General features: G+C 42.8%; 1 protein-coding gene across 4 annotated transcripts in view; it reads left to right on the forward strand.

Annotated features, from left to right (window-relative positions):
* Window positions 1-20,535, forward strand: part of FZD3 (frizzled class receptor 3) — a 53,361-nt gene that overhangs the window by 15,065 nt on the left and 17,761 nt on the right. For all 4 annotated transcript variants that reach the window (XR_005626365.1, XM_039697643.1, XM_039697644.1 and 1 more), the window contains exons 2-3: window positions 10,517-10,713; window positions 12,299-13,316. Coding sequence is in view for 3 of the 4 variants with exons in the window: in XM_039697643.1 (XP_039553577.1) it covers window positions 10,517-10,713; window positions 12,299-13,316 (1,215 nt within the window). In the remaining variant the exon portion in view is untranslated. The remainder of the gene's footprint in view (window positions 1-10,516; window positions 10,714-12,298; window positions 13,317-20,535) is intronic.

Raw genomic sequence — 20,535 nt, forward strand, 5'->3', positions numbered from 1 at the left:
TTATTGGCTTGCTCACAGTTCAGGATGATCATCTTTTTCCTCTCTCTTACTAATTATTGTTTGGGCTCGTGCTGCTTGTGAGTGTTCCAGAGATTTCCCCCAAAACTCTGCCCGTGGTACAGAAGAGAGCTGGGAACAAACCCCCAGCCTCAACAGGGAGAAAATCCTGCACTTTTGAGGGCAAAACATTCATTAATTATTTTGAGAGCCCTAAAAAAACCCCTTTTAGGGCAGAAACAAATACATGGAGGCACCGTGGGAATCCCTTCCAATATTTATCTGGTGAATTATTAACTGCAAAAATCAAATCAGGGGCTTGGGTTTGCCCTCAGCTTGATGGTTTTGATGAGGATTTCAGGACTGGTGGATAACAGCTGTGGAAAAGTGGGATACAATTGCAATTATTTGGAATTCTTTGCCCCTGTGGCGTTCAGCTGTGACCTCATTAACTCGGCACTGAATGGAAGGCAGAGTGTTGCCTGATGAATCTGAAATTTTAATTTACAGCTGCTGTGTTCGCACATGTTTGCTAGAAATAGGAGTTTAAAAATCGAAGTCGCCCACTAATTATCTTAGTTCCCCTATTTGGAAGCGTAAATTAATTTGCGTTTAATCCGTTGGAGTAAATTGGGGCGTTCTCAGTCTCAGGTTTTCTGTTCTGTATTGTTGTCTGGTGAATGGAGAGGCCTGTTTGTAGTTCCTTGATTGGGTAAAAGAAATCGATTTTGGGATGGACAATTTCTTTGAAAAATTAAAAATAAATCCAATAAATTCAGCCAGTGTTTATTCAAAGCCTACAGGCTTGCTGCAGAATTATAATCATGAAAAAAAAGGAAAATCTCATTCTAAAAACGGAAGTTTTCCCCCAAACCAACCTCATTTCCTGGTTTTTGTGTCCAGCTGTGCAGGTGGCACGTTGGGAGAATTCCATGGCTGATCCCAAAATTGGGAAATTATTCCTGAGCTTCAGCTAAAGCTCACTTTGTATTTCTGTAGTGACTTTATTGGCTTGCTCACAGTTCAGGATGATTTTGTCTGGAGCCCCAGGGCACACTGAGAGAAACACTCTTAGTTTTCCACCCAAAATTCCAGGTAAATTTCCAGGTTTTCCTGAGTAAAATCTGGATTTTGTCATAATCTGGCCACATCTTCCCAATTAATGCATGGGAAGAGGGCTGAGTGCTGCAGCTTTACTTTTCTGCTGTTGGAAATTGGCTGAAAATAATCTCCAGACCCTGAGAATCCTCAAAAACAAAATAGTCTGGAGTTAAAAATTGTGAAATAATTATTCTTGGGGAAGGAAAAGCTGTGGTGGAATAAATTTGGAATTAAATGGGAGGTGCTGCCCAGCTGAGGTTTGGTGGTGGAGCAGATTGATTTGGATGGATCCTACTCCAGTAAATGCAGAGAAATGAGGAATAAATTCCTTCCCTGAGGGTGGGGATGGAATTCCCAGAGAATTCCTGGCTGCTCCATCCCTGGAAGTGTCCAAGGCCAGGCTGGAGCAGCCTGGGGGTGGTGGGAGGTGTCAAAGTTGGACCTGGATGAGCTTTGAGGTCCCTTCCCACCCAAACCACTCCAGGATTCTGTGATTCCAGCATTCAGGGAGACAGACTTTGTGCAGAAAACCATCCTGAATTATTTTATTTTTAATTGTTTCCACCAAAAAAACCAGCTCAGTGTCCTGGACTGGCAGTGCAGCCTGCCTGGAACGCCAGCATGAGGGGAAAAAATACAATCTCTGTATTAGAATTTAATTCTAAATTATACATTTAAATCATTTCTCTGTGAAATATCCTGAATTTTGAGGCCCAAAGGTGTAAATTTTCTCTCCCATCCAACGTGAAATATGGATTTAACAGTGCTGGATTGAGGCACAGCTGTTAAAATATTATTGCAGGCACGTTTTGTTCATTATCCAGAATCATTTGTACAACTTTAATCCCACAGATGATGTTCTTCACTTCAGTTTGCATCACGTTTTTTATGGGTATTGCTGGAGTGGATCAGGGCCGTGCTCTGCTCCTTCCCAACACCAAAAAAACCCTTTTTTGGGGAATTTCCACGGACATGCATCATTTTATCCCCTGAGTACTTTTGGGGTTTAATTTGGGCAGAAATTGTGTGGATATTCCAGGATCATTCCTTGAAGGATTTAGGGGGGATTTCTTTTCCTAGGAGCAAAATTCAGCCAAATTCCCTCATTTAACCAATTCCCAAGGAGCTGCTGGTCCCGAGTGCAGCCAGGGAAGGCAGGATGGTGATTCCTTCTTGGAGAAATCTTCAGGGCATTTATTCCAGAATTCCAAGGGAGTGGCAAGCAGTTTTGGCTGTTTTATCTGTATTTTCCATCCCATTTGTGATTTATGGAAATTCCTTTTTTTTCCTTGAGCACTGAAGAACTGATCTGGCTGGGAATTCCATCCAGTCGGTGTCAGATCCTTGAGCAAATCCCACCAAAAGCTTTTCCTCCTCTGCTCGGCAAGAAGGAAGGAAGGAAGGAAGGAAGGAAGGAAGGAAGGAAGGAAGGAAGGAAGGAAGGAAGGAAGGAAGGAAAAGGACGAAGGAGAGAGAGGAGGAGAAGGAGAGGGAGGAAGAGAAGGAGGAGGGGAGAAGGAGAAGGAAGGAGAGGGAGGAGGAAAAGAAGGAGAAGGAGGGATGGGAGAAGGAGGGGAGGAGGAAGGAGGAGAGGGAGAGGGAGAAGGAGAAGGAGGAGCAGAAGAAGGAGAAGGAAAGGGGGAAGGAGATGATGGAAAAGGAGAGGGAGGAGGAGAAGGAGATGGAGGAGGAAGGGGAGAAGAAGAAAAAGGAAGGAGAGGGAGAAAAAGAAGGAGATGGAGGAAGAGGAAAAGGAGAAGGAGGAGGAGAAGGAGAGGGAGGAGGAGGAAAGGAAGGAAGGAAGGAAGGAAGGAAGGAAGGAAGGAAGGAAGGAAGGAAGGAAGGAAGGAAGGAAGGAAGGAAGGAAGAAGGAGGAAGAGGAGGAGAAGGGAGGAAGAGGAAAGAGGAGGAGAGGGAGAAGAGAGGGAAGGAGAAGGAGATGGAGGGAGAGGGAGAAGAAGGAGGAGAAGGAGAAGAAAGGGAAGGAGAAGGAGAGGGAGGAGGAGGGGGAGAAGGAGAAGGGGAGAAGGAGAAGGAGGAGATGGAGGAGGAGGAAAAGGAGAAGGAGGAGAGGGGGGAGGAGGAAGGAGAAGGAGAGGGAGAGGGAGGAGAAGAAGGAGAAGGAGGGATGGGAGAAGGAGGGGAGGAGGAAGGAGGAGAGGGAGAGGGAGAAGGAGAAGGAGGAGCAGAAGAAGGAGAAGGAAAGGGGGAAGGAGAGGATGGAAAAGGAGAGGGAGGAGGAGAAGGAGATGGAGGAGGAAGGGGAGAAGAAGAAAAAGGAAGGAGAGGGAGAAAAAGAAGGAGATGGAGGAAGAGGAAAAGGAGAAGGAGGAGGAGAAGGAGAGGGAGGAGGAGGAAGGAGAAGAAGAAGGAGAAGGAGGAGGAGAAAAGGGAGAAGGAGAAGGGAGAAGGACAGAGAGAAGGACAAGGAGAAGGAGAAGGAGGAGAATGAGAGGGAGAGGGAGAAGATTGTTGTTGCTCCACTTCTCAGTGCGGGTCTCCTTCCCCTCCCCACGGTGCCAGCAGCCCTGGAGCTTTTCCCAGCAGGCTGGGAGCTGTGATCACACTCCCACTGGGAATGTCATCCTTGCAGGAGATGGGGATGTGTCATTCCTGTGAAAAACAGCATTTGAACAACGTTTAAAAACCAGCATTTGAACAACATTTAAAAAACAACAAGCTCCTGCCCCAGAGTCTCTTCCTCACCCAGGCAAAATGTCTTTATTTAACAGTATCTGAAATGTAGTCCAGAGGGTGCTGGGTTTATTTGTGGGTGATTTCCCTGATCAAATCCCTCTGGAATTCTCCCCAGCCCATCACAGCAGGCACAAGGAGAGGAAGGAACAATCCCAAACCCTCTGAGCTGCCACCAACCCTGCCAATGGAAATGGAGCCCCCACTCCCAGAGCACAAATCCCCCGTCCAGGAGAAGTGCAGACTGACAGATGGACGCCCTCTTCCAGAGGAACTTTGGGATTTAAAATGCAGCAGGGATCTTTAAAGAACAGGAGCAGATGGCTTCGCTGTTTGGACCTACAGGCACAGATTAATGTCATTCCCTGTCCTTTAACTGCTTCCATCTTTATCCTCCTGGGTTTTTTTTCTGCAGAAATTAACCTTTCTGCAGACAGAAAGCTTGGGATGGTTTTTTATGGTTGCTGCCCTCTCAGAGCAAAGCAGGTTAAATAATTGGCCTTGGGTTTTACAGTAAATAACAGGGTGAGTGCCTAGCTCAACCCAGAGCATGGAAAAAATATCATTTAAACCCACAGTAACTACTTGTCTTTTGTTTAATTGTTGGGGTTTCTTAAGTAACTCTTTAAATGCAGACATTTATTTCAGTGCTAAGGTAAAAAAAAGTTATTTTTTTTTTCCCTTCCCAGCCCCTAAAGCAGTGCTGTGTCAGTCTGATCCTCATGGCCATCAGGATTTTTCCAGCTGCCATCAAATGATGAGATGTGGGATATTGAAAAGCTTTATACAGATAATTTGGAATGGCTTTATTCCATGCTGAAGGGGGAAAGCTCAACAGGCAGCCAGAGCTGTGCCCCTTTTGGCTTTGTAACGCTGCAAGAAACCAGAAATAATTCAAAAAATAATTCAGTTTCTCACCAGGGAAGTAGGTGCTGAGGTAAGCTGGGGTGTGCCCCGTGCCAGGAATTCTCACTGAACGTGCCTTGGCACCCAGCACTGGGAGCAGGCTGGGGCAAAGTCACCTTGTGCCTTCAGAAATGAGAGTAAAGGCTCTGCAGTGCCAGGCAAACGTGGAGTTGGGTCGGTTCCAGAAACAAACTCACTCCTTGGCCCCTCGCTGCCACCTTCGGTTTCGTGGCACAGTGGGTGGGGAAATAGAAAAGCAGAAATGGTCCTGATTTTCTGCCAAGTCCTGCCCCAAATCCCTGCTCTGTGCTCTGCTGTGCCTGTGAGAACATTCCCTGATTTTCTTTAGGATGCAGCAGTTTGGGTTGAGGCTGGATTTGGGTGTTTTATTCCAGGGTTGAGGCTGCAGTTTATTGTTTTATTCCAGGGTTGAGGCTGGATTTGGGTGTTTTATTCCAGGGTTGAGGCTGGATTTGGGTGTTTTATTCCAGGGTTGAGGCTGGATTTGATTGTTTTACTCCAGGGTTGAGGCTGGATTTGGTTGTTTTATTCCAGGGTTGAGGCTGGATTTTGTTGTTTTATTCCAGCAGCTCCTCGGCTCAGGTGTGAACCTGGAACAAACATCTGGAGTGTGAGCACCAGGATCCAGGGAATCCAGGGAGCTTCACAGGGGTCTGGGATGATGGAAAATAAATTTTTCGAGTCTCAAGGAAACCGATTGTGCTTGTAAGAGCAGGATGCTGAAGTGCTCAGTGGAAGCAGGAGCTGTCTGCAGTTAAATCCAAAGCAGATCCCATTCTCCAGGGCGTTCTGCCCTTTGAGACACAACTCCCGATTATTTTTTTTTCCCTAATGAACGGCGAGCTCCATCAAAGGCCGGGAGATTGAGGACAAAGAGCAGCTCGGGATGTGCCCCGGGGCAGCTGCTTCCACCCGGGAACTGCAGCAGCGATTGGGAGTCAGAGCATCGCTCTCTTCCCAGGAGCCCGAGGGGAGGAAAGTTCCCTCCTTCCCCCTCTGAGTTTATCAGGATGTTTCCTGTTCAGATCAAAGAACAGAATGTATAAATAAACAGAACGGGGGAAAGATCACCCCAAGTAATTTGGTTTCAATCCTGCAAAGCCACTTCCCAAATAACAGTCTGTGTAAAATGAAATAATTTGGTTTATTATCTCCAGTGCTGAAATTGGAACCCTTGTTCTGTGGTGTACTTATAATTTGAGTTACTGCTCTTGCTTTGTAACCAGAAGTGAGGATTGCTAAGAAAATCATTTAGAGTGGGGAAAATCTGCATATTCCATCTCTGCTTTGGTTTCATCCCTTGGAGGATGAACTTTGTGGCTGCAACCAGAGCATCTTTAAGGTCACAACACCCGCGTGGCAAGGCCAAGGACCAGAAGAGTTGATCTCTTCCTGAGCAAGCATTTCTCTCTTCCTTCTCTTGGATTTCCCAGCACTGAATCACTGCCATCAGTTTGGCTGCCAGGCCTCCTCGTGCCCTTTTCCTTTTCCTCCTGGAGCTGTTCAGCAGCGTTTTTGTGAAGCACCTCCCAGGAACAGAGAGCCTTTTGTTCTGCTCGGTGTCGTGACTCGCACTGCCTCCTTGGGCAAGAGCATGAACAGAGTCTTTTCATCTCCCCGTGTTTATTTTTAATAGGGAACAACATCAGCAGTAGGTGGAGGTGACCTTTCGTCTCAGGAGAAGACAATTTGGGGGTCATTTTTGGGGTGCTTACAGAGGGATGGAAATGCTGGCTCAGGGCGAGTGAATCTCAGTTTTTCTGTGTTATCAGGAGTTGGTTTTGGGGATTTTTTTCTCCTCTTCTCCAGCTCAGCCTCTTCATGATTTTAAAGTTCACAGGATCATTTAGGCTGGAAAAGATTTTTGGGATCATGGGGTCCAGCCTGTGAGGGATCCTCACTTTGTCACCAGCCCAGAGCTGGGTGTTGTTCCTTGGACACCTCCAGGGCTCCCTGGGCAGCCCCTTCTGATGTTTAACAGCTTTTCCATCAGGAAATTCCCTCTGAATTCCAGCCTGGAGCTCCCCTGGCACAGCTTGAGGCAGTTTCCTCCTCCAGCCCTTCACCTGGAGCTGTTTGCACACCTTGAGGTGCTCTGAGGTCTCCTCCTGAAGGGTTCAGCCTCTGCAACCCCACCAAAACCAAACAGATCTTTTAACAAAGGCAAAACTACAGGAAAAAAAGGAATTTTGGGAATATTTTTCTGAGTGGGAGGCGTGTCAGAGGAAAGTAGGGGAGGAATTGTCAGGAGAATTGGAAATTTAGGAGTAGGTTTGTGAAAACTTGCAGTGGCAGGAGGCAAAACCTTGGGGTTGGGGCAGGCACGGAAACAGGAACTCTTCTTGATAAAGTTGTGACTTAATCTTCTCATTTTCAAAGCTTTTTGAAAAGAGGGGAAGTTAAACTCTTACCAGAATCAAAGTGGAGTTCTTGTTTTATTTTCCCTTTCCATCAAGTAAAGTCTTTTACCTCCAGCTTTTCCAGGCAGGTGTTTTAACTCCCTGAAATCAAATTTTCAGATCCATGTGGTCAAACATTGGATTTAACTCTGCTGTAGACAATAAATCCTCACCAATAAATCTAGAAATAAAAATAAATCTGAAATACACGTCCAGCCAAACCCGAGGAGTTCCTTGAGTAACGTGAGCCTGTAAATGTAAATATTTCCCAACTGCTGCTGCCTTTTTCCTGGTTGGTAACTCTGGAGCTTATCCTGCTCTTCTTGCAAGTTATTGCTGAATTTCAGTTTGAGAAATTAAGGGAATTTCATCAATTTGGTAAACAATAATGATGTTTTAAAAAAAACACATTAATACCATAGCATGGTTGTGTCTTGTATTCCCAAAATTAACCTTTTGCAGAGGGCAGGAGGCTTCTGGGAAGGGTTGGAAGAGTGGAAAGGTGGTAAGGGAGAAATGAAACTTTTCCTTAGAATTCCCAGGATTTTCTGGTCACAGAAATTGATCTGCTTTTACCTGTTAGATCACTCCTGCTCCACAGTTTGGCAAAAGAAAATGCTGAATTGGTTGAAAACACTTCTCAGGAAATTGCAGCTTGAGAATGTAATCTTTCTGCAGCTCCTCTTCAGCTGCACAGTAACAAGATTTAGGATTTATGTGTATTTCTATTTAGGTTCATTTGTGCTTCAGCTATCGTGCTGCAAATTCCAAGGATTACAATTCCTGCTCCTCAATCCTGCTGGGCTCTGGATATCCAAATAATGGACTTTTTCTAAAATACAGAACAAAGCTGTTGATGAAGCCACCTTTTTTTCCCTTGGAGCTGTGATTTGAAATATAAATCAGAAGTTTTTCCACTCTGGGGTTTGTTTTATTCCAGAATTGCAAGTCCTGATGTGTTCCAGTATTCTGTAATTCCACTCTCACGGGAATATCATTGATTTTATCCAAAGAGATGGTGAGGCTTTGGATGGTGGCAGGTGCCACAGAGATTTGGAATAAAACATTGATGAATTTTGGGAGATTTTTAAGGACAAAGCACAAAAGCCAAGAGCAGAATGAACCCACACTGGACCACGACGTGGATTATCACCCACAAATCCCTGTCCTCTTCCTTTTTCCTTCTTGATCCTTCAGGAATGCTCCAGACCAGCTGCATTTACCCAACTCTGACAGATTTTCTCTCAGAGCTTCCAAGGAGAGTCGCTCTCATCGACACCCAAAAACAGGAGCACGACACCGGTTATTTATTTCCATATTTTTATTTTTCAACTCTGACAGATTTTCTCTCAGAGCTTCCAAGGAGAGTCGCTCTCATCAACACCCAAAAACGAAGCACCACAGGAGCACGACACCAGTTATTTATTTCCATATTTTTATTTTTTCAGGCTTTGATTTCACGGTGCTTTCTGATGCTTGGGCAAGAAATGACATCTTGGCTGTGTCTTCACTGTGATTACAGCCCTGGAAGCTCCGTGGCTGTGTGGGAATTTAATATTTAATATTTACTATTTAATAAGTGGGATAATGTATCGGTGATGTTTTTGCCCGATGTCCGGGAGAAATGATGAGGAGGACTCCATCTTATCAGAAGGCTAATTAATTATTTTATTATATTATATTACATCTAAACTGAATCTGCCAAGACTCCACAGCACAACATCTCGTGACTGTGACAGTCCCAACACAACCTGGATTCAGTTGCTCAGTGAATTAAACCACAGAATCCAATTATCGATTCCCTTCAGGTGAACAATGCATTCCACTTGGATTTTCTGGTCACAGAAATTGATCTGCTTTTACCTGTTAGATCACTCCTGCTCCACAGTTTGGCAAAAGAAAATGCTGAATTGGTTGAAAACACTTCTCAGGAAATTGCAGCTTGAGAATGTAATCTTTCTGCAGCTCCTCTTCAGCTGCACAGTAACAAGATTTAGGATTTATGTGTATTTCTATTTAGGTTCATTTGTGCTTCAGCTATCGTGCTGCAAATTCCAGGGATTACAATTCCTGCTCCTCAATCCTGCTGGGCTCTGGATATCCAAATAATGGACTTTTTCTAAAATACAGAACAAAGCTGTTGATGAAGCCACCTTTTTTTCCCTTGGAGCTGTGATTTGAAATATAAATCAGAAGTTTTTCCACTCTGGGGTTTGTTTTATTCCAGAATTGCAAGTCCTGATGTGTTCCAGTATTCTCTAATTCCACTCTCACGGGAATATCATTGATTTTATCCAAAGAGATGGTGAGGCTTTGGATGGTGGCAGGTGCCACAGAGATTTGGAATAAAACATTGATGAATTTTGGGAGATTTTTAAGGACAAAGCACAAAAGCCAAGAGCAGAATGAACCCACACTGGACCACGACGTGGATTATCACCCATAAATCCCTGTCCTCTTCCTTTTTCCTTCTTGATCCTTCAGGAATGCTCCAGACCAGCTGCATTTACCCAACTCTGACAGATTTTCTCTCAGAGCTTCCAAGGAGAGTCGCTCTCATCGACACCCAAAAACAGGAGCACGACACCGGTTATTTATTTCCATATTTTTATTTTTTCAGGCTTTGATTTCACGGTGCTTTCTGATGCTTGGGCAAGAAATGACATCTTGCCTGTGCCTTCACTGTGATTACAGCCCTGGAAGCTCCGTGGCTGTGTGGGAATTTAATATTTAATATTTACTATTTAATAAGTGGGATAATGTATCGGTGATGTTTTTGCCCGATGTCGGGGAGAAATGATGAGGAGGACTCCATCTTATCAGAAGGCTAATTAATTATTTTATTATATTATATTACATCTAAACTGAATCTGCCAAGACTCCACAGCACAGCATCTCGTGACTGTGACAGTGCCAGTCCCAACACAACCTGGATTCAGTTGCTCAGTGAATTAAACCACAGAATCCAATTATCGATTCCCTTCAGGTGAACAATGCATTCCACTTGGGAACAGCACAGCAGCAAATGAGATAAGAGTTGTTTTTTCTTCCTCTGAGGTTCAGAGGATGAATCCCAGAAATTTCTTGGGAAGTTGTTGTTTTCTCTGTGAAGAGAAACGTGGCGACCGTAACGTGCAGGCTGGGAGTGAGAGACACATCCACCCTCGGGGGATTTATCCATCTAATTCCCACTGATTTTAATGCAGGTGGAGGACATAAACATCCCCATTTCCATTGTCCCCATGGTCCCCTGTGTTCCTAAAACCCCCGAGTTCCACCCTGATGATCATTTCTCCCAACAGCCAGCAGGTCGCGATGACACAAAAGCGAAATATTCCGCCAAAACGCTGCTTGCAGCTACTGAATTCTCCTTTTTTTTTTTCAATTTTTCTTGCCAGCCCTTCCACCCCATGGTGAACCTGGAGTGCTCCCGGGATTTCCGGCCCTTCCTGTGTGCCCTGTACGCCCCGGTGTGCATGGAGTACGGGCGGGTGACGCTGCCCTGCCGCCGCCTGTGCCAGCGCGCCCACAGCGAGTGCTCCAAGCTCATGGAGATGTTCGGGGTCTCCTGGCCCGAGGACATGGAGTGCACCAGGTGGGAAAAACCCTTCCTTAATCTTTTAAATTTCAGGATAAAATTAACCCCATGCAGGACGTTTTACAGCCTGTAAAATCCAGGTGTTTTAACGTTTTCCGTCGCACGCAGCCGTGTTTTGTTTTCCTTCCCACTTTCCAGCAGCATTTCCTGAGGTGGGAAGTGAGTTCCTATTTCTGCCTGTGAGATCAGCTGAAAATTGTCTGGGTTTGATGAGGGGGAAGTCTCCAAGCTGTTTGCAGGGCATGTACCCCTTGCTGAGCTGCAGACAGCTGCGTTCAGCTTTACATCGCACAAATAAATTTATGGAAAAACGACCCAGTGGTGTTCCAAGCTGTTTGAGACAGGACATGCATGAAATTAAAAGCAGTGTCTTCATGCTTTGTTGTTTTTTGTGATTTCAACAGTTAATGAAACTGAGGAAGAAATAGTTTGCAGATGGACTGGAGAGAAAAACAATTAAAATTATTTTAGTTACATAAGTCAGAGGATGGGTTACTGTGATTGCTCCAATCTCCTTCAAACTCCAGCAGTCCTCATCCTCCAGTCAGAGCTTTATTTACACAAACATCTCCATCATCATTCCATTTATTAGTGCTGGTGTCAGCCACACAAATGTCTTCATCTTAATTCCATTTATTAAAACTGCTGGCAGTGCTAGTTGGAATTTTGGTGTCACCACCCCACTGCCCTGTCTGATGGCAGCGAGTGCAGTTGCTTAGGAAAGGTTTTTAAATGTTTTTAAAATCCTGCTGCCACAGGCTTGAATCCACAGATTTCCTGGGATGGATTTTGCATCCTTACCTTAAATCTTAAATCCCAAATGGGCTCCTCACCTGTTTTATTTTTAGACTTATTTTATAGTTTCGATGTTGTGTGGCAGGATGAGTTTGTGACTACATAGTGCAGAATTTGATGGATTCCTCGTTTTTTGGATTGTCTGAAGTCACACCTAGAAATCCTGATTCTTGTGGAATTCTTGTGGATTCTTGTGGATCCTTCAGGAATGGTGTGGCCAGCAGGAGCAGGGAGATCATCCTTCCCCTGCTCTCAGCCCTGCTGAGGGCACAGCTCCAGTGCCGTGCCCAGCTCTGGCCCCGCAGTTTGGGAAGGACCTTGAGAACCTGGAGCACATCCAGAGGGGACAACGAGGCTGGAGAGGGGAACACAAACCCTGAGAGGAACCCCTGAGGGAGCTGGGGGTGCTCAGCCTGGAGAAGAGGAGACCCAGGGGTGCCCTCATCACTCTGCAGCTCCTCAAATGTGGCTGTAGCCAGGCTGGGCTCTTTCTCCAGGCAGCACTGACAGAACCAGAGCACACAGTCAGGTTGGATATTGGGGAAAAGTTTTTCACGGAAAGTTCTGGAATGGGCTGCCCAGGGAGGTGGTGGAGTCCCCATCCCTGGATGTGTTTCACAAAGCCTGGATGTGACACTTGATGTTTTAGTTGATGTGTTAGGGCACGGGTTGGACTCGATGATCTTGAAGGTCTCTTCCAAGCTGTGATTCTGTGAATTCTGTGTGAGATGAGGTTGTAAACTCCTTGTAAACCGTGAGTACATTCCTTGTAAACCCCTCTCCTTAGGTTCCCAGACTGCGACGAGCCCTACCCTCGCCTGGTTGACCTCAACTTGGCCGGCGAGCCCACGGAGGAGGCACCGATGGCCGTGCAGAGGGATTATGGCTTCTGGTGTCCCCGCGAGCTGAAGATCGACCCGGAGCTGGGCTACTCCTTCCTCAGGGTGCGCGACTGCTCCCCTCCTTGCCCCAACATGTACTTCCGCCGGGAGGAGCTGTCCTTCGCCCGCTACTTCATCGGCGTCATCTCCATCGTCTGCCTCTCGGCCACGCTCTTCACCTTCCTCACCTTCCTCATCGACGTCACGCGCTTCCGCTACCCGGAGAGGCCCATCATCTTCTACGCCGTCTGCTACATGATGGTGTCCCTCATCTTCTTCATCGGCTTCCTGCTGGAGGACCGCGTGGCCTGCAACGCCTCCAGCCCCTCGCAGTACAAGGCGTCCACCGTGACGCAGGGCTCCCACAACAAAGCCTGCACCATGCTCTTCATGGTGCTCTACTTCTTCACCATGGCCGGCAGCGTCTGGTGGGTCATCCTCACCATCACCTGGTTCCTGGCCGCCGTGCCCAAGTGGGGCAGCGAGGCCATCGAGAAGAAGGCGCTGCTGTTCCACGCCAGCGCCTGGGGCATCCCGGGCACGCTCACCATCATCCTGCTGGCCATGAACAAGATCGAGGGCGACAACATCAGCGGCGTGTGCTTCGTCGGCCTCTACGACGTGGACGCGCTGCGCTACTTCGTGCTGGCGCCGCTGTGCCTCTACGTGGTGGTGGGGGTGTCCCTGCTGCTGGCCGGGATCATCTCCCTCAACCGCGTGCGCATCGAGATCCCGCTGGAGAAGGAGAACCAGGACAAGCTGGTGAAGTTCATGATCCGCATCGGCGTCTTCAGCGTGCTCTACCTCGTGCCCCTGCTGGTGGTGATCGGCTGCTACTTCTACGAGCAGGCCTACCGGGGCGTGTGGGAGACCACGTGGGTGCAGGAGCGCTGCCGCGAGTACCACATCCCCTGTCCCTTCCAGGTGAGCAGCACCGCCCCGCTCTTGCCCTGCCTTGCCTTCCCTTCCCTTCGATTGCCTTGCCTTGCCTTGCCCTGCCTTTGATTGCCTTGCCCTGCCTTCCCCTGCCTTGCCCTGCCTTGCCTTGCCTTGCCTTTGATTGCCTTGCCTTGCCTTGCCTTGCCTTGCCTTGCCTCGCCTCGCCTCCCCTCCCCTTCCTGAGTTTATTTTTGGTCGTTGGAGGTTTCCTGGTGAGGAATTTTGGTGTTTTAGGTGAGTTCTCACCAGGCTGCTCTCGGAAGTCCTTGCTCCTCTGGGGCTTCGATGGCCTGGAGGTTTTCTCCTCATTTTCTGTATAAAATCTGCCCTGCAGCATCTTCTGCAGAAAAGCAGAGCTTGCAGCTCACCACCTTTGGGGTTTTATTTTCCCAAGAATTGAGATTTTTCTGCTGGGTTTAATTGAGTTCTCACAGCAGCAGAATCCTCTCGGAGCCCTGAGCCCAAACTCTCCTCTCTTCATTCAGATGAGGTTGAAAAGAAAATATTTTAGGGATTAATTGCCTGCTTTTGGAACGACATTCCTTAATAATTCTGCTAATTATTTGAAGGAAACTTTATTTATGAACCTTATTTCCAGGGGGTTTTCCAGCTGCACGCAGAGGGATATTTAAAAATGAACATTTAAATATAAATATTGAAAAATTAACATTTTGGCTCTGAAGGAGTTAAAACACCAGCTGAGTCATCACAGCTCACATTTGAATGTAATAAAATATCACTTAAAGGTTTGGCTTAGGCTGGAGAATAATCCTTTTATTGCCTTTTAACCCTTCCTGGTTTGGGGGTTTTTTTTGGGTTTTTTGGGGTTTTTTGGGGTTTTTTTGGTTTTTTTTTTTGTTGATTTTTTCTTTTTTTTTCTTTTTTTTTGGGGGAGTTTTTTGGGGGGTTTTTTTGGTTTTTTTTTGTGGGTTTTTTTGTTTTTGTTTTTTTTTTTTGTTTGTTTTTTTTTGGTTGGTTTTTTTTTTCTTTTGTGTTTTGTGGGGGGTTTTTTGGGGGTTTTTTTTGGTTTTTTTTAGGGTGGGACTCATTTTATGGCAGGAAATCTGTGGCACTGGGTGTGTGCAGTTCCACTGGTTTAATTGAGTTTTCACTGCTGCAGGTTTTCATCTGATGCTTAAAAACAAAGAGAAAATTAAAAAAAAAAAAAAGGGGGACACGTGGCTTCATCTTGATTAATTTCCGTGTGCCAATCAAAATCTTTATTTAAATACTGAAATAATTGAAATTTAAGCATTCATAAAATCACGAGGGTTCTGAGGAGGTAAATTTTTTTTTCCTCTCCAACTAAGCAGGTTTCCCATATGAAAAAATCCAGATTTGTAACTGAAGCAGGGGGTGGGAAATGATTTCATCCTTAGCTCATGGTAGTGAAAAATAGCTTTAAATCAGGAGGAAATTGAAAAAAATGAAAATATTCCCAAAATGAGAAATGTTCCCAAGTGGAGAGTTTGGTCAGGTAAAACCAGACACTGCCTTGGTTTGGGGGCTGGAATCAGAAATATTTCTGATATCAAAAATATTCCCCAAATTAGAAATATTCCCTAAAATTAGAAATATTTCAAAAATGAGAAATATTCCCATGTTGAGAGTTTGGTCAGGTAAAACCAGACACTGCCTTGGTTTGGCTGCTGGAATCAGGAATGTGGAGAAAATTAAAATATTCCCAAATTTAGAAATATTCACAAAATTAAAATATTCCCAAAATCAGAAATGTTCCCAAGTGGAGAGTTTGGTCAGGTAAAAACCAAAAACTGTTTATTTGGCTGCCTGGAAATCAGAAATATTTCTGAAATTCGAAATATTCCCAAAATGAGAAATATTCCCAAAATTAGAAATATTTCTGAAATTAGAAATATTCCCAGCTCATGGTAGTGAAAAATAGCTTTAAATCAGGAGGAAATTGAAAAAAATGAAAATATTCCCAAAATGAGAAATGTTCCCAAGTGGAGAGTTTGGTCAGGTAAAACCAGACACTGCCTTGGTTTGGGGGCTGGAATCAGAAATATTTCTGATATCAAAAATATTCCCCAAATTAGAAATATTCCCTAAAATTAGAAATATTTCAAAAATGAGAAATATTCCCATGTTGAGAGTTTGGTCAGGTAAAACCAGACACTGCCTTGGTTTGGCTGCTGGAATCAGGAATGTGGAGAAAATTAAAATATTCACAAATTTAGAAATATTCACAAAATTAAAATATTCCCAAAATCAGAAATGTTCCCAAGTGGAGAGTTTGGTCAGGTAAAAACCAAAAACTGTTTATTTGGCTGCCTGGAAATCAGAAATATTTCTGAAATTCGAAATATTCCCAAAATGAGAAATATTCCCAAATTAGAAATATTTCAAAAATTAGAAATATTCCCAAGCAGAGAGTTTGGTCAGAGGGAAACCAGACACTGCCTTGGTTTGGGGGCTGGAATCAGGAATGTGGACAAAATTAAAATATTCACAAAATTAAAAATATTCCCAAGTGGAGAGTTTGGTCAGGTAAACCAGAAATTGCCTTGGTTTGGCTGCTGGAATCAGGAGTGTGGACAAAATTAAAATATTCACAAAATTAAAAATATTCCCATGTGGAGAGTTTGGTCAGGTAAAAACCAGAAACTGGGTTTGTTTGGCTGCCTGGAATCAGAAATATTTCTGATATTCAAAAATATTCCCCAAATTAGAAATATTCCCTAAAATTAGAAATATTTCAAAAATGAGAAATATTCCCATGTGGAGAGTTTGGTCAGGTAAAACCAGACACTGAGAGTTTGGTCAGGTAAACCAGAGCTGCTTGTGATGTGAATTCTCCTGTGAAAATCAGGGTTCAAAAATGGACAAAAAATCTGATTTTTGACTCAAATTAAAATATTCCCAAAATGAAAAATATTCCCAAAATCAGAAATAGTCCCAAAATTAGAAATATTTCAAAAATTAGAAATATTCCCATGTGGAGAGTTTGGTCAGGTAAACCAGAGCTGCTTGTGATGTGAATTCTCCTGTGAAAATCAGGGTTCAAAAATGGAGAAAAAATCGATTTTTGACTCCGTGAAATCTGCTTTAATGTGCATTTATTTATCCCGTGAAAATCAGGGCTTCAAAAATCCAGAAAAAATCAATTTTTGACTCAGTGAAATCTGTCCCCAGAGCTGCTTGTAATGTGGATTTATCCTGTGAAAATCAGGGTGAAAAAAATCAATTTTTGGCTCAGTGAAATCTGCTTTAATGTGCATTTCTGCTGTGAAATCAGGGTTCAAAAATCCAGAAAAAATCAGATTTTTGACTCAGTGAAATCTGCTTTAATGTGCATTTCTGCTGTGAAATCAGGGTTCAAAAATCCAGAAAAAATCAGATTTTCTGCAAAATACAGAAAATTTAAGATTCATTTCTCTCCACCAGAGCTGCTTTAATGTGCATTTATCCCGTGAAAATCAGGGTGAAAAAATGGAGAAAAAATCAATTTTTGACTGAGTGAAATCTGCTTTAATGTGCATTTCTGCTGTGAAATCAGGGTTCAAAAATCCAGAAAAAATCTGATTTTACTCAGTGAAATCTGTCCCAAAGCTGCTTGTGATGTGCATTTATTCTCTGAAAATCAGGGTGAAAAAATGGAGAAAATATTTCAAAAATGAGAAATATTCCCATGTTGAGAGTTTGGTCAGGTAAACCAGAAATTGCCTTGGTTTGGCTGCTGGAATCAGGAGTGTGGACAAAATTAAAATATTCACAAAATTAAAAATATTCCCAAGTGGAGAGTTTGGTCAGGTAAAAACCAAAAACTGTTTATTTGCTGCCTGGAATCAGAAATATTCCCAAATTAGAAATATTCCCAAAATGAGAAATATTCCCAAAATTAGAAATATTTCTGAAATTAGAAATATTCCCATGTTGAGAGTTTGGTCAGGTAAACCAGAAATTGCCTTGGTTTGGCTGCTGGAATCAGGAGTGTGGACAAAATTAAAATATTCACAAAATTAAAAATATTCCCAAGTGGAGAGTTTGGTCAGGTAAACCAGGAATTGCATTTGTTTGGGGGCTGGAATCAGGAGTGTGGAGAAAATTAAAATATTCACAAATTTAGAAATATTCCCAAAATCAGAAATAGTCCCAAAATTAGAAATATTTCAAAAATTAGAAATATTCCCATGTGGAGAGTTTGGTCAGGTAAACCAGAGCTGCTTGTGATGTGAATTCTCCTGTGAAAATCAGGGTTCAAAAGTGGAGAAAAAATCGATTTTTGACTCCGTGAAATCTGCTTTAATGTGCATTTATTTATCCCGTGAAAATCAGGGCTTCAAAAATCCAGAAAAAATCAATTTTTGACTCAGTGAAATCTGTCCCCAGAGCTGCTTGTAATGTGGATTTATCCTGTGAAAATCAGGGTGAAAAAAATCAATTTTTGGCTCAGTGAAATCTGCTTTAATGTGCATTTATTCTCTGAAAATCAGGGTTCAAAAATCCAGAAAAAATCAGATTTTTGACTCAGTGAAATCTGCTTTAATGTGCATTTCTGCTGTGAAATCAGGGTTCAAAAATCCAGAAAAAATCAGATTTTCTGCAAAATACAGAAAATTTAAGATTCATTTCTCTCCAATCCAAACCTGAACAGATCCCACAATTTCTATAAATGCTTCAGGGCCAGACTCAGCCCTGAGCTGCTGGGAAAAGCTTCAAATTTCATATTAAAAATTAAAAAAAAAATGAAAATAAACCTTTCCAGGGGATTTGCAGCAGTTGTGGGAGCCCTTGGGAAGAGAATTCCAGGAATTCCCAGGAATTCCTGATCTTTTCAAGAGGGATTAATTTTAATTTTGGGGTTTTTGCTGCAAAATTCTGGGAAAAAAGGGAGGATAAGTGCAGTCAGTCCCCTTCAAAAATCAGAATAAATTCAGTTTTTAATTCACTTTTTAGATCCTGCCCAGCCCTGCTTGGATCAGTGAAATCTGCTTTAATGTGCATTTCTGCTGTGAAATCAGGGTTCAAAAATCCAGAAAAAATCTGATTTTACTCAGTGAAATCTGTCCCAAAGCTGCTTGTGATGTGCATTTATTCTCTGAAAATCAGGGTGAAAAAATGGAGAAAAAATCAATTTTTGACTGAGTGAAATCTGCTTTAATGTGCATTTCTGCTGTGAAAATCAGGGTTCAAAAATGGAGAAAAAAATCAATTTTTGACTGAGTGAAATTTATCTCAAATCTGCTTGTAATGTGAATTCTCCTGTGAAAATCAGGGTGAAAAAAATGGAGAAAAAAATCAATTTTTGACTGAGTGAAATCTGCTTGTAATGTGCATTTATTCTCTGAAAATCAGGGTGAAAAAATGGAGAAAAAAATCAATTTTTGACTCAGTGAAATCTGTCCCCAGAGCTGCTTGTAATGTGGATTTATCCTGTGAAAATCAGGGTGAAAAAATCAATTTTTGGCTCAGTGAAATCTGCTTTAATGTGCATTTCTGCTGTGAAATCAGGGTTCAAAAATCCAGAAAAAATCAGATTTTCTGCAAAATACAGAAAATTTAAGATTCATTTCTCTCCAATCCAAACCTGAACAGATCCCACAATTTCTATAAATGCTTCAGGGCCAGACTCAGCCCTGAGCTGCTGGGAAAAGCTTCAAATTTCATATTAAAAATTAAAAAAAAATGAAAATAAACCTTTCCAAGGGATTTGCAGCTGTCGTGGGAGCCCTTGGGAAGAGAATTCCAGGAATTCCTGATATTTTCAAGAGGGATTAATTTTAATTTTGGGATTTTTGCTGCAAAATTCTGGGAAAAAGGGAGGAAAAGTGCAGTCAGTCCCCTTCAAAAATCAGAATAAATTCAGTTTTTAATTCACTTTTTAGATCCTGCCCAGCCCTGCTTGGATCATTCCAGAAAAAAATAAATAAAGAAGGTTTTTGCTAAGCCCCTAAAATGGAAATTTCTGGAATTTTGGGGAGATTTGGGGAGATTTTTCCACTTTGCTGCTGGCACAGAGGAGTTTTTCTGCAGGAAAAATCTGATTTAAAATTCATTTTCACTCTTTTCTTTGAAGCAGTTCCTGTGCTTATCTCGAGATCTTCTCTCTTTTCCTTCTGAGCTCCTCCTTAAAAAAAAAAATTCAAAGTGGTGTTTTGAAGAAGTTAATTATTCTGAGCTTAATTATTAGGATGAGGTAATGGCAAATGTCATTTTTATCTGTAATAAAAATAGAAAATCCCATTTTTTTACCTTTTTTTTTTCTGTTTCATTCCAAGTTGAGGCCTGGCTGTGGGAAATTTAAATAAAAAATAAATAAATAAATAAAATTTAATTAAATTTAAATAAAAAATAAATAAATAAATAAATAAAATTTAATTAAATTGAAATAAAAATAAATAAATAAAATTTAATCACATTTAAATAATAAATAAATAAATAAAAATTAATTAAATTTAAATAAAAAATGAATAAATAAACACAATGTAATTATATTTAAATAATCCCCCCATTTTCTTCATTCCTCAAAGGTGAAATTGTTCTGAAACAAAAGAAACCCCAAGAAAATCTGCAGGAATTCATCCCTGACACTCAGACCCCGTGGCTCTGCAGGGCTGCTCGAGCTGTGATGGAATTTCTCCATTTTTGTGCACAAAAATTCCATTTTTTCCCATTTTTCCCCATTTTTCCCCATTTTCTCCACTCTTCAGGAGTGAAATTGTTCTGAAACAAAAGAAACCCCAAGAAAATCTGCAGGAATTAATTCTTGACACTCAGACCCCGTGGCTTTGAAGGGCTAATTGAGTTGTGATGGAATTTCTCCCTTTTTGTGCACAAAAATTCCATTTTTTCCCATTTTTCCCCATTTTTCCCCATTTTCTCCACTCTTCAGGAGTGAAATTGTTCTGAAACAAAAGAAACCCCAAGAAAAACTGGCAAGAATTAATCCCTGACACTCAGACCCTGTGGCTTTGCAGGGCTAATTGAGTTGTGATGGAATTTCTCCCTTTTTGTGCACAAAAATTCCATTTTTCCCCCATTTTTCCCCATTTTTTCCCATTTTCTCCACTCCTCAGGGGTGAAATTGTGCTGAAACAAAAGAAACCCCAAGAAAATCTGCAGGAATTCATCCCTGACACTCAGACCCCGTGGCTCTGCAGGGCTGCTCAAGTCGTGATGGAATTTCTCCCTTTTTGTGCACAAAAATTCCATTTTTCCCCCATTTTTCCCCATTTTTTCCCAT

Source organism: Passer montanus, unplaced genomic scaffold (assembly GCF_014805655.1).
Source record: "Passer montanus isolate IOZ18808 unplaced genomic scaffold, ASM1480565v1 scaffold119, whole genome shotgun sequence".
Classification (NCBI taxonomy): Eukaryota; Metazoa; Chordata; class Aves; order Passeriformes; family Passeridae; genus Passer; species Passer montanus.